Source organism: Symphalangus syndactylus, chromosome 6, assembly GCF_028878055.3.
Source record: "Symphalangus syndactylus isolate Jambi chromosome 6, NHGRI_mSymSyn1-v2.1_pri, whole genome shotgun sequence".
NCBI classification, from domain to species: domain Eukaryota; kingdom Metazoa; phylum Chordata; class Mammalia; order Primates; family Hylobatidae; genus Symphalangus; species Symphalangus syndactylus.
This window is the reverse complement of record NC_072428.2, coordinates 117,654,398-117,679,670: the sequence shown is the minus strand read 5'-3', so window position 1 is coordinate 117,679,670 and position 25,273 is coordinate 117,654,398. Positions and strand designations below refer to the sequence as shown.

Here is a 25,273-nt window from a genome sequence, read left to right as displayed (position 1 = left end):
TAGTGAAATTTAAGTCACCTTTAAAAATAAAATTATTTAAATTTTAAAAATTGTTGACTTGTCGACCGGGCGCGGTGGCTCACGCCTGTAATCCCAGCACTTTGGGAGGCCGAGGCGGGCAGATCACGAGGTCAGGAGAGTGACACCATCCTGGCTAACACGGTGAAACTCCATCTCTACTAAAAATACTAAATTAGCTGGGCGTGGTGGCGGGCGCCTGTAGTCCCAGCTATGCGGGAGGCTGAGGCAGGAGAATGGCGTGAACCCGGGAGACAGAGCTTGCAGTGAGCCAAGATTGCGCCACTGCACTCCAGCCTGGGCAACAGAGCGAGACTCTGTCTCAAAAAAAAAAAAAAAAATGTTGACTGTCAAAAAGATTTCCAAAACTCAATAAAGTGATATATCAAAACCACTGCAGGAGTACAGAAACAGGTGAAGCCTGGGAAACTCTGGGTAAACGAATATCAGGATTAGGATGAGCACTTCCCAGTATCCAGAAAGACTGCAAACCAGATCCCCGGTCCAGTGATATCTTCCCAAACACCTCTAAAAAACAAGTGTTCTCCGTGCCAGATATTGTCATTCTTACTACCACCTACCACGCTAAAAAGGACAAAAAACTTTCTTCTATAGTCACACAAACATTTCTGATACCAAATGTGTGTGGGTTTTTTTCCACATCAAGCAATCCTCTAATTCTCTGCAGACACCAACTGGGTGTTCTACAATTCAATTCAATTCAGACACTGTCTTCCTGGAATTAGTGTCAGATCCCACAAGTTAAAGGTGCCATCCCACAATACTCCTCCCACTGCAGATGCCAAGCTCAAGCCACCCTTAATGACTGACCAGCTATAAATTACGTGTTCTCATGAGCCTCTTCTCGGGTTTATTAATTTGTTAGGATAGCTCACAGAACTCTGGCAAACAGCTTACTTACTAGTAACTAGATTTATATAAAAGTATACAACTCAGGAACAGCCAGATGGAAGAGATACATAAGGTAATATATGGGGGGCGGAGTGCACAGCCTCCATGCCCTCTCTGGGCACACCACCCTCTCAGCACCTCACCATTTTCCCCAACCCCAAAGCTCTCCAAACCCCATCATTTAAGGAGGTTACCTTACATAGGCATGATTTATTAAATCACTGGCCATCAGTGATTGAACTCGATCTCTAGCAACCAGGCCCCACTCACAGGAGCTTCCCAGAGTCACTCATTAACTCAAGTGTGGTTCAAAGGGGCTTGTTTGCTGGGCAGAGTGGCTCACGCCTGTAATCCCAACACTTTGGGAGGTCAAGGTAGGAGGATCACTTGAGCCCAGAAGTTCAAGACCAGCCTGGGCAGCCCAGAGAGACCCCGCCTCTACAAAAAATACAAAAATTAGCCAGAGGATCCCTTAAGCCTCGCAGGCTGAGGCTGCGGTGAGTTGTGACCGCACCACTGCACTCCAGCCTGAGCAAGAGTCCTTGTCTCTAAAAAAGCAAAAAAGAAATGACTAGAGTTTTAGGAGCTCTGTGCCAAGAAGACCATGACCAGATATATATTTATTTTTACATCACAATATCACACACCACCTTCTTATCCAAGAAGAAAAAGGAAAAAGAGGAAGACCTATGAGCCAGCAAATAGGAAAAGAGTCAGACTTCTCTCACGTGATTTTGACTCTCACCTCCACCTGTCATCTGCACTTCAGGAAGTCAAAAATTTCCTTAGTCATGGAACTCTCCAGAACCCAGAGAAAGCAGATTAAAAACAAAGCCAAAAAGGACCTACTCCACCTGTCAGTATTAAGACCTTAAGACACCTGGGGTTGGCGGGGCCGGCAACCAATTAAGAAGTACAGTAAGGCCAGGCGTGGTGGCTCATGCCTGTAATCCCAGCACTTTGGTAGGCAGAGGTGGGCAGATCACGAGGTAAGGAGATGGAGACCATCCTGGCCAACATGGTAAAACCCCATCTCTACTAAAATACAAAAAACAAACATTAGCTAGGCATAGTGGCATGCGCCTGTAGTCCCAGCTACTTGGGAGGCTGAGGCAGGGGAATCGCTTGAACCCGAGAGGTGGAGGTTTCAGTGAGCCGAGATTGTGCCACTGCACGCCAGCCTGGCGACAGAGCAAGATTCCATCTCAAAAAAAAAAAAAAAAAAAAGAAGTAGTACAGTAGGCCCTCACATTTGTGGATTCAACCAACCATGGGTCAAAAATATTCAAGAAAAAAACAGTAAGAGTAATAATGCAATAATAAAAAAATTTTAAAACAATAAAATATAGCAACTATCTACATGGCATTTACACTGTATTAGGTATTATTAGTAACCTAGACATGATTTAAAGCATACAGGAGGCTGGGCACAGTGGCTCACACCTGTAATTCCAGCACTTTTGGAGGCTCAGGCAGGAGGATCATTTCAGCCCAGGAGTTCAACACCAGCCTAGGCAAGATAGGGAGACCCCATCTCCACAAAAAATTTATTAGCCGGGTGTGGTGGCATGTACCTGTAGTCCCAGCTACTCAGGGGGCCGAGGTGGGAGGATCACCTAAGCCTGGGAGGTTGAGGCTGCAGTGAGCCATGATTGTGCCACTGTACTCTAGCCTGGGTGACAGAGAGATTCTGTCTCAAAAAAAAAAAAAAAAGATAAAAGAGGTTGTGCACGGGTTATGTGCAAATACTATCCCATTTTATACAAGGGACTTGAGCATCTCCAGATATTGGGAGGTCAGAGAAGTCTTGGGACCAAATACCAAGGGACAACTGTAATTATTTACCAAGGCCCAGGTGCTAGGCCCTGCGCTCCATAGGAAAGGCAAAGTGGCTTTCAGGAATAGTCTTATTGGGGAAATAAAACCACCAAACATAAAAAAACTATTGAGTAATGAGCTATTAAGCAGTATTTTACCCTAAATTTTATCTAACATGACACCTGTAAGAAATAAACAGGTAAGGTACAAGTAAAGCACTCCAACCACCACCAAAAACAAAAAAGGTTACAAAAAAGGTACCAGTGGCTGCACTTTCAGAATCTTATACAAATGCTAGCATCAGAGCACAAAGATGTACAGTTCAGTCAGTGCAATAGTGCTTAGAACTATGAAAAGCTAAAAACAACATACATCAACAGAAAAATAGATAATATACATCCAAACTGTGGAATACTGCTCAACCATTAAAAAAGAATGAGTTAGATCTACCATAGAAAGATAGTCATGACAATTTACTAAAAAAAGACAATTGCCAGACACATAGAGATTGACCCTATTTCAGTTTCTTTTAAAAAGGAGACGGTATGTATCTGCATGAAACATTTTGGAAGCAAATATACTGTTGACATTTGCTGGGAGGATGAGAGTGAATGGTAGAAAACTGAGGGGCAAGGAGGGCAGAGAGAGAATTTTTTTTTTTTTTTTTTTTGAGACTGTGTCTCCCTCTGCCGCCCAGGCTGCAGTGCAGTGGTGTGATCTTGGCTCACTGCAACTTCCACCTCCTGGGTTCAAGAGATTCTCATCCCTCAGCCTCCTGAGTAACTGGGATTACAGGCACACACCACCATGCCCGGCTAATTTTTGTATTTTTAGTAGAGATGGGGTTTTGCCATGTTGGCCAGGCTGGTCTCGAACTCCTAACCTCAACTGATCTACCCACCTCGGCTTCCCAAAGTGCTGAGATTACAGGCGTGGGCCACCATGCCCAGCGAGGGATTTTTGTTTTTGACTTCATACCTCTCTACTGCTTGAAATTTTAACAGCAGGTTTAGTATAGAAATACCAATTATTCAATTACTAATACTGGATGACATCCACCTGAACGCTTTAAAGGAATTCCAGGATAAACTGGAAAACTGTTGACCAAAATGAAAAAAGGCCATCAAGGGAACTGTAAATGTGACCCCTAATCATAAGGACTTCATAAGACCTGATAATTATTTTTACTTCCATATTAGACAAGCTAGTGGAATATAAAGGCTAAGACCACTGAGTAGATCATTTGGGGTTTTAGTGTTGTTAAGAATGGGGCCTATGAATAAGAAACAGGAGAGATCCAAAAGGCCTAGGGATGAAGCTCCTCAGGATTGCAAGAACAGAAAGTGAGGAATTTAAAATCTTAGTTTTGTAAATGACACTAAAGACTTCCATTGAAATAATGTGCCAAGTTATTGGTGCCAAATTACAGGAAGATCCTGGGAATCTATGCAAACAGAAGGAAAAGTCGCAGATGAGTGTTAAAATGAGCATATGGCCTAAATCAGGCATCTAAAACAACTTCTCAGCTGTCAGTTGTGACCTAGGAATAGGATCTGAGTCACTATAAGTGGACCCTGAGGACCCCAGCCCAATACTGAGCCACAAATTAAAAACAAAGCACCCTGGGAACCATCAAGACAAATGCGAAGAGAGAGAAACCACTATCCTCCCCTCATAAAATTCTGGTGCACCCACCCCCACATACATACATTTCATTTATCATTTATGTCCTGCCCCTTCAACTACAAACAGTACAGGAGTTAAACAAGATCAGTGTATCTCACATGCCAGCCCCAGATCAATCCCAAACTGATTCTTTCAGAATAGCCTAGGAGTGGCTTTTTTTGAAAATAGACCTTTCCAGGCCAGTCCCAGAGCTTCTAATTCAATGCCCGGGAAACATCTTCTAGGCTGTCCTGATGCGATGACCTGTTTAGGAAATCACTGGGCTCCGTTCTCTCACTCTGAATCTACTCCCAGAAAGGATTTAAGAAGGCTTACCATAAAAAATAAACTCAAAAGTAAAGAAACCGTGTGAGCAACTGCCAAGAATAGATTAAAATAATTCCTATACAGGTGGAACATCCCTAATCCAAAAATCCAAAATCTTAAATGTTTTGAACACTAACATAATGCTCAAAGGAAATGCTCATTGGAGGATTTTGAGTATCAGATTTACAGATGAAGGAAGCTAAGCCCTAAGAATAATGCAAATATTCCAAAAACTGAAACACTTCTGGTCCAAGCATTTCAGATAAGGGCTACTCAACTTGTACCTGTGCATTAAATGGAAGTGAAAAATGGCTACTCAACTTGTACCTGTGCATAAAATGGAAGTGGAAAAAAAAAAAACTAAACAAAAACCAAAGTCCTGGCTCCAAGCAAGAAGAACAGAGCTCAGGACCCTATTAGCCCCCACACTCCCACCACAGTCTCCCAGTAAAGAGCAGGGCAAGAATAGACTCTCCCTATGAGCCAGAGGCTCCCTAAGTTGCCTCCTCTCTCCTTCCCTTCTCAAGTCAAGATCTGCTGCACCAAGAAAATGTCACAGTATTCTGAAGTAGAGATAGTACTAGGTGAATAAAACCCACCAGAACCATGTTCCTCTGGGTCTCAAGCAACACTCCCACTAGTTTATCATGATACGCTACTGAAAGGAAACCAAGAACTCCCCTTACTTCTATCTACCCTCTCTCCACTCCACCATTCAATCATTTAGTCTCATTCTAACTCTCTGGTCTTCCACACTGGAAAACCATATTTCCACTAATCTTCTTTCTCAGACTAAAGATTAGAAAAAAAACAAAAAAAAAGAATAGGAACAGAAAACCTCCTTTATGCAAGATAAACAGCAATTCAAAGTCAAGCCATTAAGGTATGAGATTTCTCAACTTTGTTTCAGCATGCCTAAATGAAATGTAACACAGGGTTTCTTATAAAATTACAGCCTTATGGGACTGGAAAATGCTTAGAGACAATGCATCCAGCAACCTCATGATAGAGAAAAGGAGAGTTTGAGGTGGAATATCTTACCCAACATTACCCAAATGGCAGCACCCAGGCCAGAACTTGTGTTCCCTGACTTCTAGGCCAATGATCTCTTCTCTCTGCCATGCTGCTTTCCAGGGACAAAGTTAATAAATTAGATTATTAACTTCAAGCACAGATTCCTTAAATCTCCTTTATTCCTCTTGATATACATGAGGTTGGTGCTACAAGACCATCCCAAGCAGACTACTTGCCACATAAACAGAACTGAGAACTCAAAGAGCCTCAAAATTTGTTGAGGAATAGAGATGATACCTTAAGTCACGCATGATAAACACATAAGTGAAGAAAATGTGCCAAACCAGTTTATATCATAGATTACACATTTGAAAAATGGCATCTGAAAATGACATCAAAATTTTAATTAGTTTTATTTTTCCCATAAGTTGCTTAACTTCCTAATTTTTAAAAAATGCCAACTGAAACCACTGTTCATTTTTTTCTTAGAGTGAAGAAAAAGATCATTAATGTATCATATTGAGTCTAATGAAAGTAAGTGAAATCCCGTAACCTTCCATCTATATCGAATGTTCACAACCTGTGATTCCACATAAATTTCTGCTGTAAAAGCAAAAAGCATATGTCAGTCTCCCAAGAGAGGAAGTAGCAACAGAAACTGGGTTGTGTATCCATCTCCCAGCAAGAAATAAGAGGAAAAGCCAGATAAGCCCAGTAAGAGTTGAGTTCCTTCATTACATTTGTTTTCCCTGATAAGGCACAAAACTTCCTACAGTATGTACCTATGCTCTTCTTGGAGAAACGAAATAAATCCAAAGATTAGACTCCAAAGGATATCTACTATGCCCCTGTTAGAACTACACCTGTCAGGTGGATAGCTAGCCTATGCTGAGAAGTGAGTGGACAACAGGCCTTAGATACCTTGTTACCTGAATTCAAAAACCTGGCCAATTTTCTCTGCTAAACCTACAAACAGAAATCACAATTTTCACTTGCTCCCCAAATTTCATCCTCCAAATAAACTGGGGCATAGACTTCACCAAATCATTTGCCCACTATTGCTAGCACTAGTCACTGGCCTCAGAAGTTCCCACTCATGTTAATGAGCCACAGGATGCGTAAGCGAGTTCTTACCTGATAATTAGTTTCGATCCCTGAAGCATGCTACTTTGCTTTTCACTAACACAGTTCACTAAAGCTTGCTAGGCAAAAAAGTACTGCCAGAGGCCAGAGCAGCAGTAAATTCCAGGTAGTAACAAAATGCTAAGAGAACTATAAACAATGGCAAGTTCTAGATGCTATTTAGTTCTTACAAAGCCTACTTTTGGCATTTTCTTTTTAAATCCATGTTTTTCCCTCCATTAGAAGAAAAATAGTGACCTTGGGAATACACAGGACTAGCTGATAGTCAGAAAATCTTAGTCTTAATCCTATTAGAAACAAGCATATGACTAAGTATTTTTTCTTATCAGTCTCCCATTCTTTTTTTTTTTTTTTTTTTTTTTTTGAGACAGTCTCACTCTAACACCCAGGCTGGAGGACAATGGCTCGATCTCAGTTCACTGCAACCTCCACCTCCCAGGTACGAGTGATTCTCCTGCCTCAGCCTCCGAAATACCTGGGACTACAGGCACGCACCACCATGCCTGGCTACTTTTTTTTGTATTTTTAGTAGAGACAGGGTTTCACCATGTTGGTTGGGCTAGTCCCGAACTCCTGACCTCAGGTGATCTGCCTGCTTCGGCCTGGGATTGCGGTGCTGGGATTACAGGCATGAGCCACTGTGCCAGCCTCCCATTCTTAATATTTATTCAGTGTACTTAATGTCAGCTGTTCATCTCACCAGGGTACCAGCAAAATTACCACCTCCACTGCCTCTCTTCCTTTTATCACTCTTAAACACATATATTACATAATTACTCAGGTTAAACCCAAACTATTTACATGGGATACTGAACGTGAAGAAACTGAAGAGCTACTATAAAAACACTAAATAAATCACAGGCCAAGTGCAGTGGCTCATGCCTATAAACCCGGCACTTTGGGAGGCCAGAGTGGAGAAGGTGACTTGAGTCTGGGAGTTCGAGACCAGCCTGGGCAACATAGCAAGACCCCATCTCTACAAAAAAGAATAAAAGTTTAGCCAGGTGTGGTAGCACGCACCTGTAGTCCTAGCTACTCAGGAGGCTGAGGCAGGAGGATCCCTTGAGCCCAGGAGTTCAAGGCTGCAATGAGCCATGATTGTGCCACGGCATTCCAGCCTGGCAACTAAGCAAAATCCTGACTGAAAAAAATAAATAAAAAATAAATCATCAATGGTGGAAACCCCAGAGGCTTTGCATTTGCTGTTTCCTCAGCCGGGAACGCACTTCCTTTATGGTTAGTTTTTGATGTCCGTCAGATCTCAGCACAAATGCCATCTTCTGAGAAGTGTTTCCTAAACACAGTATCCAAAGGACCCACCTTCTCCCTTACTACCAACCACTCTGTCCCAGTCCCTTACCTGGTATCACTATCTTGTATGATCATGCTTATTTCTTGTTAACTTCTTTATTGTCTGACTCCTCCATAAGCCATAAGGACAGAAATTTGATCTACTTTTTAAATTCTGTTTCTCCATTGCCCAGACAGAGCTTGACAGATAGCAGATGATCAATAAATATTTGTTCAAGAAAGAAAGGAAGTATGATTGCTTACGATTCTATTTCATTAGTTACTACACTGCTAACGTAACTAGAGCCAGATGGATGCTTCCTTTTGACAGAAAACCTTTAAGATACAGTAAAAACTTAGTGTTCCTTTACTTACAATCTTGATTAAAAGCTACCAGGCTTACCTGCTGGGAAATGGGCGTTTTAAGACCACAGGGAAAAGCCTTCCACCCTAGCCTATCTACTTCTTTACAAATGGCCCTTCTAAATATTGTTATTCAGCTACCTTATCCCTTGGAATAGTAGAAGGGTATTTTAAGTAGCTTAGGAAAGGTGGGTTTTGTTTGTTTTTTCCTGTTGGGGGAACCCGCCCCCAATATTTCAACATAGCCAGTCTCTCCATTCGGGGTCCCTGACTTCCCACAACATTCCTGCATGAGATAAGTAGACGTAAGAAAGAGCAGGTCAACAAACTACTCTGTCCCCACTGAACTTTTCAAAGACACACACTTCTTAGTTCAGAAACCTAAGATTACACCTGTAATCCCAGCACTTTGGGAGGCCGAGGCAGGCAGACAGCTTGAGGCCAGGAGTTCAAGACCAGCCAACATGGTGAAACCATGACTCTACTAAAAATACAAAAGTTAGCTGGGCATGCTGACACGTGCCTATAATCCCAGCTACTCAGGAGGCTGAGGCAGGAGAATCACTTGAACCCAAGAGGTGGAGGTTGCAGTGAGCCAACATAGCGCCACTGCACTACAGCCTGGGCGACAAAGCAAGACTCCATCTTAAAAAAAAAAAAAAAAAAGAAAAGAAAAAGGAAAAGAAAGAAACCTAAGAAACATTTAGCTACAATGAACTGAATTATAGGTGGCATTTCCTAGAGGCTGTACACTCAAGGAATCTCCACTAAGCTACCCAGCAAGAAGTCTACATCTTGCTTTACAACAACCTGACAGCATAAGTCCCATTGAAGGAGAAAATTATGGCCCTTTCCTCTCTTGTGTCCTTTTGCTTTGGTCACTCAGTGAGAATCATGGTTCTTAGTATAAAATAAAAGACTGGCAGAGACATTCCTTTCCCCTTCTGAGGCAATTAAGTGGGTGGGGGGAGGGTAAAGTGAAATGGGAACTGGGATTTGGCACTGTCTGTCCTCCCTTCAGCCTTCCACACCATAAGCAGGATAAGATATGCTGCCTCCATGGCTGCTTCCGATAAGCACAGAAGATTCAAGAATTCAAGATTCATTCTGCTGTTGCAAATGCTTGACAAGACATGTGAACATACCCAAAGAGAAAAGAACAGAGAGTAAACCAGGTCAGTAAAACCAGAGAAAAGAGCCATCTCAAAGCTAAGGGGGGTGACTCAATTTATACTAAGTACCCCAACACTTCTCCCAACCTCATCTACTTAACATCTGCTGACAATATTCTGTTGCAGTTAAAGAATATCAAGCAAATTATTCAAAGAAACCCAGATTTTAAATCCTTCAGGGTTTCAAGAAAATAAGATCTGATTTGATAGAAGACATGTATTTATCCGAGTTATATTTTGTCCACCCACATACTTGCTAGTCTCATCCCAACTCAGAAAATACAAATCCATCTTAAGTTTTTCCATCATCCTTACTGATTTTTTCTGTAACAGAACAACTCCAAAATATCTGTATCAACTTACTGTCCACTTCCTCCTTAAATATTCCAGAACCAACTCTGTCCCTTCACCCCAACTCTCAATAGCAGACACAGGTGTTAACATCACCCTCGTTTTTCAAAAATTGGTCAAAGTGTTTTACAACTGGATTCCCAAGTTCTTCAACCTTAAACAAAATAATGTAGGACTTAATAGGATAGCAAAGCAGAAACCAGAAGAAACGTGGTTTTCACGGCCCTACAACACTTTCTTTTGCCAAAAAAGAGGAAGGACTATTCCTCTTTACAGCAGCAAACTTCAACCCTAGACGATTTCAGACCTTCAGCTCAGCCTGAGTCCAGATAAATCCAGAGTTCACAATGAAAAGCATAGGTCAGTGTTCCAATTTCTACCTCTCTCCCAAAAGGCAGAAAAGTAGTGTCTCCTGTTTTCCTATTCATCAAACCATTTCTTTCTCACTTTCATCTGTCACAGAGCTCCATCTTCCTTTGTAGAGTTCTTGCAAAGCAGTTCCTAGTACCAATGGAAACTATTACTCTACAGGAAAATACAACTTTGCTTAGCAGAAGAGCTTCACACAGAGCAATTTGCCAGTGGTCAATTTTTCATTCCAGACAAGGCTTCTAAGCCTGGCATAAATCTGCCTGTCACTCTGCAGTTCACTCAGCTTTCCTCCCCTAATCCCTGCCTGTAACTCACCCATCCCCTGTAGTGTGGTCAGAGAAGGCAGTGCAATCTGTACTCAGTACAGATGGCTCAAATCACTGAATTGTATATGCCACTTCCCAGACTCAATCATCTTCCACACCATACTCCTATGTGAAGATCATAAGCACCAAATGAAGTCATTTACCATAACAGCAGCTCCCAGACAAGACAAGGAGTAACATCTAATCTTTTCTCAATTATAGACAGCTTCACTTTCCTGCAATTTGTGGTTATGCATCACTGGCCCCACCCTCCATGTTATAAAGTAATACCCTGGAGTCAGAGACATCATGCATGATATTGAAGAGTATGTGCCGTGGCAGACAGGCCTGGATTCAAGTCTCAGCTCTGCCTCTTATTACCAATATAAGGTACCTGTCCTTGGGTAAACTATTCTTTCTAAACCTCAAATTACACAACTGTAAAATGTGGCTGATAATCGTTATCTACTTGTTAGGTATTACAAATGAGACAATATGAGCAGAATTAGCACAAGACATGACAATAAACAAGTAATTGGTGATATTCAGTATCCATGGGGGTAATTTGTGGGCAGTCACCGCACAGAATCCAGATGCCCTAAAAGCCTCCAGCATTGGCGGAAACAAAACTATGTTCAGCCTCATTCTATTTCCATTCCACAAATGAGAGAGACCTTTAAGAACAATTTAACCCTCAGCAAGGAGAAATCTCAGAAAGATCCACTCTTCTTACTGCCAAACCCAACACTGGACAGCCAAGAGATGTTTTTGTTCTTATGGTGAAGAGAAGATCAGTGCAAATGAAAAAGCTAACGAAAGAAGAGCCACTTTAGGATAATCCTTTCATGGGTCAGGTCAGTATTTCAGAGGAAAAATATATGCAGATCTTGGAAATTCTCTTCTCATTCAGTTTCAGATCAGTTCTGACCCTCCATTACACATAAACAAAAGGAAAAGGCAGTATTGAAAATCCCAAGAATCTTGACTGGTGGCAGACTATTACCTTAAGAAATGAACACATGGGAATTTGGTGAGGGGATCTTAAAATCAGCTTTACACACACATAAGCTGCAGAACATTTTAATCTTGTGAAAGCGAACAGGATAATAAAATAGAATTTTTTTTAAACTGGGTCTTGCTATGTTGCCCAGGCTGGTCTCCAACTCCTGGCCTCGAGCAATCCTCCCACCTCGGCCTCCTAAGTGCTGGGATTACCACCATGAGCCACCGCACCGGGCCTAAAATAGAATTTTTCAAAACTTTCTGCAACAGCAAAACTTGTGGAGCTTTGGGAGAAAGTATCACAAAGGATATTTGCTGTTGCAGATAGAAATGTCAGAACTGCAGTATGAAACGACATCTAAAAGTTTACAGTCATCATAAACCGGAAAATTGGTAAAACCAAGAAATGTCAGGTTCCAAGATTTGGGAGGGTTTTGGGGAGGACAACTGGGGGCAGGTGATAAACTGAATTTATATTATCTAGTTATCATGGAGCTAGGAGTAAATTGTAAAAACAAACTTTGCAGGTTCAAATTCAAAATTTAAGAATTTTCAAAAAGTTGAGGGTATATAAAATCAGGCAGAATCTACAGTGCTATGAGCACTAGACCAGGAATCCGAACACTTGGGCTCTTGCTATGGCTCCAACTCAAACCACCATGTGACCTTAAGCAAGTCACTTGCCTTCTTCAAGCCTATCTCCTTATCTTTAAGGGACGGGAGAACAATAATGATTACTAAGATTCTTGCCGGCCTAACCTTTTAGAAGTCAAAAGTACACAAAGATCAGGAGCTTTCAGGTCGACACAAGAGGTGGAGGGAAAGAGAGGAAAAGAGGGCCACAGAGTGAGAAAACTTGGGAGTCAAATAACAGCGTTTGTGGGAACAGAAAAGTTTCACGATGGCCAAGCACTCGTAGAGAAGAGCCGATGTCAGGATCTCGAGAAACTGCTAAATACTCAGCATATGTCAAAATGAACAGAAAGACGGGGGATGGGAGGACAGATATCAATGAATTGTCTCTGTTAATCAATCAGTAATCGATCTGTCCTGGTAACAGACAGGAGATCCGAATGCCGCAACCTCGGAAATCACTGTGACCCCTGATGTCAAGGTGTCCGGGAGGCAGGGAACAAGGGGACTCCGTGTCTGCTTCCGTCTAGTGAGAGGATTCGGAGAATCGACGAAAAGTGAGGAAGGGGGCAGAGGAAAGGGGATCTGGGACACGGAGCAGGCTGGCGGGAGGTGGAGTCAATGCCTGACTCCCGCCCGAAGGCAGGCAGAGGGGTCGGTGTCCGGGGCCCGTTCTCACCATCTTGACGATGCCCCGCTGCACGGTGGGGACCGCGGGTCCCCCGAAGGAGCCGCCGCTCTGCGCGGAGGACGCCATGTGTGGAGATGCAAAGGCAACGAGTGGAGCGGCGGGCCGGACTGGAGGTGTCAATGTGGGTGTCGGTGTTGGTGAAAGGGAGTCGAGGCGAGGGGCAGGCTGGCTACCAGCTGCCGACGGTGGACGGGACGGACTCGCCCGGCGCTCACAGGGGCAGCAGCGGGACACGGAGCGAAAGAGACGCGATCTCCGCCGCCGCCACACGTTCTACTCGCCGCGCAAGCGTGCCAGAGCGCTACCGCCCTCCGGCCAATTAGCGCCCAGAGCCCGCCGGACCTCAGGCCAATAGGCACCCTGCTCGCGGAGCCCCGCCCCTTGGTCCCCAAAACGGTGGCGAGTTCCAGGAAGCGCTGAAAGAGTTGATTTGCGAGGATGGGCTAAATATGGGGCGGGACTTCCGGGGCAGCCGGAGTAGGTAATGTCGGGAGGTGTAGTGGGAAGGAAAGGACACGTCAGCATCTGGCCGCGGGGCGCGGGGGGCCATGGGAGCCCCAGGGGCGGAGCCAGCCGCGCCCTCCCGCGTGACCCCGCCCATGACGCCCCTCTCCGCTGGCCTCAGAGGCGCACACTTGTATACCCACCTAGGTGGGCGCCGCTGTACCCGGGAATGCGGCCTGGGAGGGTGGAGCCACGCAGGCAGAGTCCTGGAGGAATCTCAGTACCCGCTCCACTCGACTTCTGACATTTTACGTTGGCCAAAAGTATGGAGAGAACTTGGAAAAGTCAGAGCTTTGTGGAACCTCCTACCGATGTGGGCTTTGACCTGCCACGCGGCCGCGCGTCCTGCTTGCAGTCAGAGTGTGTCTCGCTCTTGTTTGTGTCGCTGGGGTCTAGCACTTGTGAGGCGTTCCATTAATGTTTGTTGGTGGGAGGAATAAATGTCTCTTAGAGGAAGGACATGCCACGTATACAGGGGAGAGTGACCCTTGTTCTTCGGTCTCTTCCCAGCTGCTCCCGTGACGTTAGGGAAAAGCCTCGCTTCACGCTTTCCCCCGACCCAGTGTGAAGCGCCTCCAGCCACTGGATACCTTCCCTAGCCCCAGTAAAAAGGTGGGGGAAGGAACGGGAGAGCCAGGGCCTACAAATATTTAAGTGACTGTTTAGTGAGAACTAATATTCGTTGAGTGCCCACTATGTGGAACCAAGGACTTTGCATGTGTTATGTCATTTAATCGTAAAACTGGCTCTACACTGAAGACAGTACTTCCCCTGCAGTTCTTTTTGTTTCTTTGGTTTTGTGGCTTTTTTGAGACAAAGTCTCGCTCTGTCGCTCAGGCTGGAGTGCAGGGGCACGATCACGGCTCACTGCAGCCTTGACGTTCCCCGGCTCAAGCGATCCTCCTGCCTCAGTCTCCCGTGTTGCTGGAGCTGGTACCACGGGTCCGCGGTACCACGGGTCCGCGCCACCACGCCCAGCTAATTTTCTTTTTTTTTTTTTTTTTTTTTTGTAGAGCTGAGATCTCACTTTGTTGCCCAGGCTGGTCTCCTGGGCTCAAGCTATCCTCCTACCTCGGCCTCCTAAAGTGCTGGGATTACATGCATTATCCACAGTGCCTGGCCCCCTGCTATCTTAAAAGATTGTAAGTTTATTCTCCCACACTAAACATATCCCAGGGTTAAGTTTTGAGGTCACCTTCTTAGATCCCCAATTTGCCACCCTTTTCCAAAAAAAAAAAAAACCTCTGTGGAAGTTCGTTCCATCAGATTATACCCCTCTCCATCTCGTGGCTTTTTATCTACTGTACCCCTATTTCTACCCTGTCATTCATTGAAACTGTTAACACTTGGTGCACGGTCTTCAGCCAATAATCCTGAAATACTTCAATATCTATGAGCATGACTTATCCCATACCCTGGCCTCTTTGCTCCTTGACCTCATCAGTAAACTTGACCTCTGCACCAATTTAGGACGTTCTCCAAGACAGATAAAACACCATAACTTCATAGATACTATTGTAAACTCAAACACTTTGTCTTTGATCATAACTGCTGTCCTCTCTCCCTTCTCACTCCATTAATTATCTTGTATCTTGTATTAGTTGCATAAGAATTTGCCCCAAAACTTAAATACTAAAGAAAACAATAAGCATTTATCTCACAGTTTTTGTGGGTAAGGAATCTGGGCTGGGTGCCTGCCTTTTCCTCCAGGTCTTCTCTTATAAATCTGCAGTCAAGGTGTCAAGGGGAGTTGGGAAGGGGACTGTAGTTTCATCTGAAGGTCCGCCTCTGGCCGAAGGTAGATTGCTTCCCAAGCTGACTCATAGTTGCTGACAGAATTCAGTTCCTCGAGATGTTGGACTAAGAGCCTCAGTTTTTCAATGGTTCAGTTTCCTTCTACATGGGTCTCTCCATAGGGCAACTCACAACATAACAACTGGTTTCCATCAGAGCAAGCGAGAGAGAACAGAGGACAAGCTTTAACTAGAATTTAAAGTCCCTGAACTCACTACCCTTGCTTTACCAGCTCCCCTCTGCCTTCTCCTGGATCCTTGGCTGGACTCCATGCACTGTCCATCATTTTAGCCCCTTTCCTACCAATATCTTCATCTGTAATTCCCATTGTCTTTCACTGGGCCCACCTGTCAAAACCTCAACTCTAGGCCCTCTATAGCTCTCTACTTTCTTCAAACCTACCACTTACCTGGAGAAAACACTCAATTCTGCAGGTTGGTGCCACAGTGAATTAATTTAATGGGCCCTCACACGGTGTCTGGAATTTCTTCTCTTTATTCAGTCAGTTCAGCCTTGAACTCTATTGAGTTTGTTTTAACTGACTCCGCTGTCTCCCATACTCTGAAAATGATAAGGCCTCCTACTTGGGAGACCAAGAACTCCCTCAATTTCCCACCACTGAATCTAAAATCTTATCTTCCTTCTCATTCCTCTCTTCTCCCTTGTTCCTGTCAACTAAAGGAAAAAAAAAATCAAGCTTTTAAAGAATTAGTTTTATCCAGAAGTCTTACTGAGGCCCAAGGACTACATATAGCCCAGGAGCAGTTGCCAGACTGCTGCTGCACAGTGTTCCAGCTCATTGCTTATATATAGGAGGTAGAGGTTCAGTACATGCAAAATCACATCAAAGCTTGGGTGTTAAGAGTACATCTGGTTATAGATCTCTAAAGTACATTTGGTTATACATGGTAGAAGCAGAACCGCTAACTCTGTCAGATGTTATCTTATGTGCAGGGAAAGGCAAGGACTAAGGTCGTTTATCTTTTATGGACTATATTGACTCAGGCAAGAGACATTGGGGGCCGTGTGCTTTATCCTGTTTTGTCTTCAGAGCATCTTTCAGGATAGCGGTGTGTCATTGTCACAGTCAGGGGCTTTGTGAAATTCTGCTGAGAAGCAGAAATGAGGAAACATGGCTTCTTACATTTGCAACTTTGTCTCACATTACAAAGAAAAAACTCCCTCCTACTCTTCAGGCTAAACTCTTCGTCTTAGTTCTTGATCTGCCCCCTCCACATTTCCAATCATTCCTTCTCCGGTTTTTACAGCTTCTCAGTTTATCCTAGGTTCTCCTCATTAGCATTAAAAAAAATTTTTTTTAATCTTAAAAAAGAGTAGAACAGGAGTTCAATCTATAACTGACAGTGAACAATCAGTTGATATAACACTACCTTCAGACCAGCCTCATTAGCATTTAAGTATTCTCAAATTTCTTCTTTGTAAAAGTCAATTAATTAAATAAATTTTTCCTTCATTCCACATCCATCTCCATATATCTCTCCTCCCTTCACGGCAAATATTCTTGCTAAAATTCTCTTTGTTGCCTTCACTTCATCACACCATATTCAATCCTCAGCCCTCCGCATTCTGACTATTGCCCTTACCAATTTACCAAAACAGTTCTCTCCAAGGTCACCGATGACCTCCTTGTTACTACATTCAGTGGACACTTTTCAGACCTCAATTTGCTGAGGTCTCCATAGCATTTGACACTGTTTGCCCCTTGAAATGCCTTTCTACTGAGATACTATACCTGTGTATCCCTCCCATCTCCTAGCTGCTCCTTCTCATCTCCATTGTGATGACTCCTTTGCCTGCCCCTTAGTATTGACGTTCCTCAGGGTTCTCCGGAAGGCATCTTCTTTTCTAATTCTAAACATTCTTAAGACATCGTATCTACTTCCATAACTGCATACCAATGACTCCCAAATATATACAACTCCTGTTAAAATCTCTCTTGAGCTCCAGACCCATCTGTCCAGCGATACTCTAAAGATCTGCTCATGGCTGGGCTGGGCGCAGTGACTCACACCTGTAATCCCAGCACTTTGGGAGGCCAAAGCAGGGGGATCACCTGAGGTCAGGAGTTCGAGACCAGCCTGACCAACATGGAGAAACCCCATCTCTACTAAAAATACAAAATTAGCCGGGTGTGGTGGCGCATGCCTGTAATCCCAGCTACTTGGCTGCAGGAGAATCCCTTGAACCCAGGAGGTGGAGGTTGCAGTGAGCCGAGATCACACCATTGCACTCTAGCCTGGGCAACAAGAGCGAAACTCCATCTCAAAAAAAAAAAAAAAAAAAAAAGATCTGCTCATGCCTATCACCTGAAGAATTCAAATTCAACATGTCTCACAAGGAACTAATTCTCTTTCCTCCCAAACCTGCTCTGCCTTAGTATGTGTCTCAGCCCATACAATGGTACCTGAAGCTACCCAGTTGCAAGTCTAAAGCCTTTGTGTCATCTGTGATTCCTCCCCCTTCCTTCTTTCTCATTCCTTAGTCAATCTTGGAAATCTGTTGGATCTACAGCAGCACACTCAAACACACAGGCCCTGGAACCAGACTGCATGGTTCACATCCCAACACTGTATACCTTGACCAGGTTGTGTAGTATCTCTGTGCCTTAGGTTTCTTGTCTGTAGAATAAAAATGATAATAGGACCTACCTCATAGGGTTGCTTTGGTTTGCAGGATCATATGAATCAGTAAATGTTAAAGACTTAGAACATTGCCTAGACCTATGCGTTAATTTTTTAATGAATGCTAATAGAGAAGGGATTTGACACTAGCTCTTATGACTCTAAAGCTCATGATCTTTCCCCTGTGCCTTTACAGGAAGGAAAGGGACTTTGAAATCCTTAAAGAAGACTTTTTTGTGTGCAATGGAGAACAAACACAGAATGTAGTCTGAAGATGCACAAGATTCACTGAAACAAACAAAGCATCCTATTTCTTGAACTTCCTTGAAAATAAATTTAGGAAATATGTTCCTCTCAGTAATAATGGCCTGAATATATTGAGCACTAAACATATGCACTAAACAGACTCTGTGCTACATGCTTTTACCTACATTACATAATTTAACCCTTAAAACAATCCTATGAAGTAGATATAGTCAATCTCTTTCCACAAAGGAGGACATTAGTGCTTAGAAAAGGTGATGAACCAACTCTAGGTCAACAGCTAATAAGGATGGAGTCAAGATTTGAACGTAGAACTTTCTACCATAAATAGTCTTCTCTGAGCTATTTGACTAGCCTGCTTCCAAGATATCCAAGCATGTTCCTGTCATCCTGGGCCTGCACCTGTAGAATTCAGAAGCTGAGCAAAGAAACAGTTTTCAACTCTCCAGTAAGTTTCCTTTGGGAAAACAGGAGAAAACTCAACACTGTGGAATAACTTTCTGCCTCCATTGTTCCCAGCCCACCTCCAGCTTCAACCCATTCCCCATACTGCTAACCTGATGTTCTTTCTAAAATGCAATTTTCAGCCAGGCACGGAGGCTCACACCTGTAATCCCAGTACTTTGGGAGGCCAAAGCAGGCAGATCACCTGAGGTCAGTTTGAGACCAGCCTAGCCAACATGGCAAAACCCCGTCTCTACTAAAAATACAAAAATTAGTCAGGCATGGTGGCATGCGCCTGTAATCCCAGCTACTAGGGAGGCTGAGGCAGGAGAATCGCTTGTACCTGGGAGGCAGAGGTTGCAATGAGCTGAGATTGTGCCACAGCACTCCAGCCTGGATGACAGAGAGAGACAATTTTCAATCACATCAACTGCTTCCTTAAAATTGCAGTGCCTCCCCCACCCCACTACCCCCCACCCCACATAGCATAGCACCCTCACCACGTGGCCCTGACCTACTTTTCAGCTTGTCCTTTCACACTCCTCCTCCTTTTTTTTTTTTTTTTAGAACAACCCTATGAAGTAGATATAATCAATCTCTTTCCACAAAGGAGGACATTAGTGCTTAGAAAAGGTGACCAACCAACTCTAGGTCAACAACTAGTAAGGATGGAGTCAAGATACACTGTATATTTTTTTAAGAGAAAAGCCTCACAAACCCAACTTGTCTAAACTAGTGCTATCTAAAAGAACTTTCTGCAGTGACGAAAATGTCATATATATGCTCTGTCCAACACAGTAGCCACCAGCTAATGAGCCCTTGAAATGTGGCTAGTGCAACTGAGGAAGTAGAGTTTTAATGTTGTTTAATTTTAATTAATGTGACACATATGGCTAGTGACTATTGCATAGCATCAGATTAGGTGATTAAATTTGAATATTGCTGTCATATCTGTTACCATAATCTTCTATGTAGGTTTAAAAAATATTTCTGTATCCTTTGTGTAGCCCAAACTTGGTTAAAATGAGTAATAGCATAACCCATCATTTAAAAAAAGTTTTAAGAAACAACAAAAAAGTTTAGTTTGTAACATTAAAAGTGGAATGCACACATACTGTTAAGAAAAAAGAAAAAAAATCCTATGCTTTAGGCTTAGACATTATTTCTCAAACCTCATAGTAGAAAAAAAATTATTTCAACATAAGGATAATAGTGCGCTTTTCCCAATTTGCCCTATCTATATAATAACTCAATGTAAAGGACTTACGAAAGTGTAATCCTCATTTATGTAAGTCTATGACCGGGTAACAATTACAAAACTTTTAGTTAATGGATCAACTTTGTACCCTGTCCTGTTGTCATTTAATGGCAAGGCCAAACTTCATTCTATTCTCCCAAATGTCATTAATCAATGCCTCTGGGTTCTCAGTAGCCTTAGATAATTGTATATTAATTCGCTCCTGCTGCAGCTGTTGGCTTTGGCCACTGTCACGTTGTATCACTCCCAACCTTGCTTGCTACACAAATTTCTAAGAAAAAAGGCATAAAAAAACTTTATGCAATTGTACCACTCTTATTATAAGGTATAGCATGTTGTTCTGAGACTCTGTAAACTGAGATGATCAAGATATTATGAAGATTCCTTTCTCTCCCCAGAATCCCGAAGTCGGTCCTAAAGTCAGCAAACTCAGAGTTAAAGTTTCAGCAAGTAACAGCAAACTAGATTAACCATGGCATAAACATACAGAAGTCCCCCCTTATCCGAAAGGTATATGTTCCAAGACCCCCAGCAGATGCCTGAAACTGCAGATGGTACTGCAGTAATTGCAAATATATATTGTTTTTTCCTATGCATATTTACATACCTATGTATGTTTAATTTATAAATTAGGCACAGTAAGAGATTAACAATAATAACTAATAAGAAAACAGAACAATTATACAATATACTATAATAAATGTTATATGAATGATTCTCTCTTACTCTCTGAAAATATCTCAATGTTTTTCAACCACAATTGACTGTGGGTAACTGAAACTGCAGAAAGCAAAACTGCAGATCACAGCGAGCACTACTATACATTTTTCTCTTACAGATCAAGAAGCTGGAGGTATTTGTTTAAAAGTTCAACCATCTCAGTGCAGGCATCTCAGCAATTTCCTTGGCTTTTCCTTTGTAGTTGCAAAACAGCTGCTTCAGCTCCAGACACTGGAACAAGAAGGAAAAAGAGGAGGAAGAGGAGAAGGAGGCAACAAAAAGAAGAGGGAAAAGACCAATGCCAGAAACGTCTGCTCAGTTTTATCAGGAGAGCAAGTTTTCCCAGAAGTGCCTATCCTAAGGCCTAAGGCCTCTCCTTGCTGCAGGGGAGGCTGGGAAGGCAAACAATTCTCCTGCCTCAGCCTCCCTATTAGCTGGGATTACAGGCGCATGCCACCATGCCTGACTAATTTTTGTATTTTTAGTAGAGACGGGGTTTTGCCATGTTGGCTAGGCTGGTCTCAAACTGACCTCAGGTGATCTGCCTGCTTTGGCCTCCCAAAGTACTGGGATTACAGGTGTGAGCCTCCGTGCCCGGCTGAAAATTGCACTCTGATTGACAAGAGAGAGGGAATCAGAAATGGGTATTAGGATGGCCTGAACCTTGGGCCTCTTCTTTTCTTCTGGCCAATTCTGCCTTTCTAGAACTCTGGCCTATTCCCAAGCTCCATTCTCTCTCTCTCTCTTTCTTTTTTTTTTTTTTTGAGATGGAGTCTTTCTCTGTTTGTCACCAGGCTGGAGTGCAGTGGCATGATCTTGGCTCGCTGCAACCTCCACCTCCCAGGTTCAAGCAATTCTCCTGCCTCAGCCTCCCGAGTAGCTGGGACTACAGGCGCATGCCACCATGCCCAGCTAATTTTTGTATTTTTAGTAGAGACACGGTTTCACCATGTTGGCTGGGATGGTCTCGATATCTTGAACTCATGATCTGCCCACCTCAGCCTCTCAAAGTGCTGGGATTACAGGCGTGAGCCACCGCATCTGGCCTCCATTCTCTCTTTCAAGGCAGAATCCTGGCCTCTCATTCTCTCCAGACCCAAAAAGCCAAAAGCAGTAAGCCTGTGTTTCATGGTTGCTGTCTCTGGTCCAGGGCTCCCAGTACTAAAGGCTTGCCTCAGGGAACGTGTAGACCCGGGACCACCAGCTTCCTCCACTTCTCTGCTATCTTGTGCCTGCAGGAAGGCCTCCTGTCCACGGAAGGACATAACCCTGTGTACATTGCCCTCTCTTGCTTAGTGTGGCTCCAGCAGCAATAGCCACACTAAAAATCTCACCCCAAATACACCTAGAGCTTTCCGTCCCTGTTTTTTTGCCTACTCCAAATTCCCTCCACTTGGAATGCCGTTCTACAGCTCAGTTCAGACACAGCTTTCCCCATAAAGTTATCTGAGAGGCCCCCAATCAGAAGTGACTCTTCCTTCCCTTTTATCCCCAGACGTTTTAGATAATGCCCTTCTGGTGGTGTGCACTGCACTCTCCTCGTGTCATAGTTATTTGTGTAACAGTTGAACTGACCAGTAAACTTTTTGGCAATAAGTTCCTATGAATCTTGTTAACTTTTGTGTTTTCCATAGGCCTGGCACTGCCTTGTAAAGAATAAGCACTCAATAAGTGTATTTTGCACTAAATTGAAGTATTCAGTCTGTTTGAATGTCTGAGATGACTTATTTACCTTCTCTTTGCATTCCTTATATCTGTTTTATATCCTTTGTGATTTCTGGAAATTGAACCTAAGAGTGTCAGGTACAGTTAGGGTGAAAGTTAAGGATCTTAGTGGGGGTTACTATCATTGGACGGATCCCAACATAGTATAGTTCATGGAATCATAAATATTATTTAACTTCTGCCAACAATAGAATGTGTCTGCACTTCTTCCTGTACCCACACATACCTTAACTATAGCCTGCTCCTGTATATTAGATAAGGGAGGCCGGCTGTGGGAACAAAAGAACTGACAATTATTCAGTGACCTAAATAATACAAAGGTGTATTTCTTTCTTACACAACAGCCCAGGATGGTGACTTTCCTCACATAATCATCCAAAGACTGAGGCTGGTGGCAGCTCTCCCATCTACTAACAGGAGTTCTAATAGCAAAACAGTTCTCATTTAAAGTCAAGAGCAGGCCAGGTGCGGTGGCTCACACCTGTAATCCCAGCACTTTGGGAGGCTGAGGCAGGCGGATCACCTGAGGTCAGCAGTTCGAGACCAGCCTGACCAACGGAGAAACCCCGTCTCTACTAAAAATACAAAATTAGCTGGGCATGGTGGAGCATGCCTGTAATCCCAGCTACTCGGGAGGCTGAGGCAGGAGAATCGCTTGAACCCCGGAGGCGGAGGTTGCAGTGAGCCGAGATCAAGCCGTTGCACTCCAGCCTGGGTAACAAGAGCAAAACTTCATCTCAAAAAAAATAAATAAATGAAATAAAGTCAAGAGCAAACGAAGAGGTCATGTAATGATGCAGAAACATTTTAAGGAGGAGAAGATAGATGTTGAGATAGTCGCATTAGATGTTCTCAATCTTCTAAATAAAGTGGAAGGACTTGGGAATCAGAAGACAGGATGAATTTCTGTAGAGTCAGTGACCCCAAGACTGAAGATGAAGCCCTTTCCAGGGAAGGCAGGCCCTGGAATCCAGTAGTGGATCCAGACCGAAGCCAGACCTCTGGACTGGGTGGGCATGGTCACCACTAGGACAACTGCTGTCAGCTGTCAGAGCTTAGGGACCAGAGCAATGAAGATGAAGCAAAGAAAGAGGTCAGGATCTGGATGAATGGTAAGGGTCAGGAGTGCAGGGGCAAGCCCAGAAATGAGAGAATGGGCCCCAGGGCCTGTGAATAGAGACAGGGTAACTGGAATGCTGAGGGTGGAGCTACCACCAAGAAGACAGATTTGTCATTGCTGGGAGTCAGAGGATAGGGACAGGGTTCAGGCAGCAGTTGAAAGGGCACAGTCAACTCAGGGCGGATTTCAGGATGGTCCTTGCATTTTTTTCAGGTGCCTTTTTCTGGCTCTCCTCCATATTAATTCTCCTGGAGGATAACTATTTCAGGTAGAATAATGATCTATTTCAGCCACATTCCACACAAATACCACAGATACCAAAAAGTGGAAAATCATCTCTTTCCTCTTTACTCCAAGTCTTTGTTTCGTGCTTTTGAGAGTGGCATAAATTCCAATATAAAATGATTTTGTGAAATATCAAAGTATATTTGCTATTTATACCATACTCTGTTGTTCAGTGGACAGCAGTTAATAGAGTTTGCTCTCTTAAGAGTGCTTCAGAGGATAAGATGTTGCTTTATGAGCAATTGAAACAGGCTAAACTACCAATGAGTTATGTAATGTTTACATTTTCTTTCTTTCTTTCTTTCTTTCTTTCTTTCTTTCTTTCTTTCTTTCTTTCTTTCTTTCTTTTTTTTTTTTTTTTTTTGATGGAGTCTCCCTCTGTCGCCCAGGCTGGAGTGCAGTGACATGATCTCAGCTCACTACAACCTCTGCCTCCTGGGTTCAAGCAATTCTCCTGTCTCAGCCTGCTGAGTAGCTGGGACTACAGGCACTCGCCGCCATGCCTGGCTAATTTTTTTGTATTTTAATAGAGACAGGGTTTCACTGTGTTGCCCAGGCTGGTCTTGAACTCTTGAGCTCAGGCAATCTGCCTGCCTCGGGCTCCCAAAGTGCTAGGATTACAGGTGTGAGCCACCACGCCCGGCCTTTTACTTTTTTCTTTTTTTTTTTTTTTTTTGAGAAAGAGTCTTGCTCTGTTGCCCAGGCTGGAGTGCAGTGGCACGATCTCGGCTCACTGCAACCTCCGCCTCCCCAGTTCAAACGATTCTCCTGCCTCAACCTCCCAAGCAGCTGGGACTACAGGGGCCCGCCACCACTCTTGGCTAATTTTTGTATTTTTAGTAGAGATAGGGTTTCACCATATTGGCCAGGCTGGTCTCGAACTGCTGACCTTGTGATCCTCCTACCTCTGCCTCCCAAAGTTCTGGGATTGCAGGCGTGAGCCACCACGCCCGGCCTACTTTTTTTTTTTTAAGATCTCAATACAGAGCCTTTGAGCTGTTTCCCTCTGCCTGGAGCTCTGTCCCTAGAACAGGGAACAAAAATGGACAAAATCTCTGCATTCTGGGAGCTCACATTCTAATATCAGAAACTCAGGATGAGATCATTATAATGGTTAAACTTCAAATTTGAATTAGAAGTACTTGTAACCAAGGCAAAAACAAAGAAGACACATTAAGGTTATATAATTCTCACTGTCTGATCAAAGTAAGCATATTATTTAATGGGAAGAGACAAACATTTCCCTTGACACTGAATTCCAGAAGACTTTCATTACATGACTGTTTATTTAAAGAACAATGAGTACTATAATGGGCAATGTTTTTTGGTTTTTTCTCAAATTTTAATTTTCATGGGTACATAATAGGTGAATGTATTTATGGGGTATGTATGATACTTTGATGGAGGCATACAAGTATAGTAATCACATCAGGGTAAATGC

At 43.4% G+C, this 25,273-nt stretch overlaps 1 protein-coding gene across 1 annotated transcript in view; it reads right to left on the bottom strand.

Annotated features, from left to right (window-relative positions):
• The window catches only part of SND1 (staphylococcal nuclease and tudor domain containing 1), a 445,319-nt gene extending 431,898 nt beyond the window's left edge, over window positions 1-13,421 (bottom strand). Inside the window, exon 1 of the mRNA XM_055283891.2 lies at window positions 13,065-13,421. Coding sequence (XP_055139866.1) covers window positions 13,065-13,142 — 78 coding nt within the window. The 5' untranslated portion in view covers window positions 13,143-13,421. The remainder of the gene's footprint in view (window positions 1-13,064) is intronic.
• Between the last annotated feature and the right edge of the window lie 11,852 nt (window positions 13,422-25,273).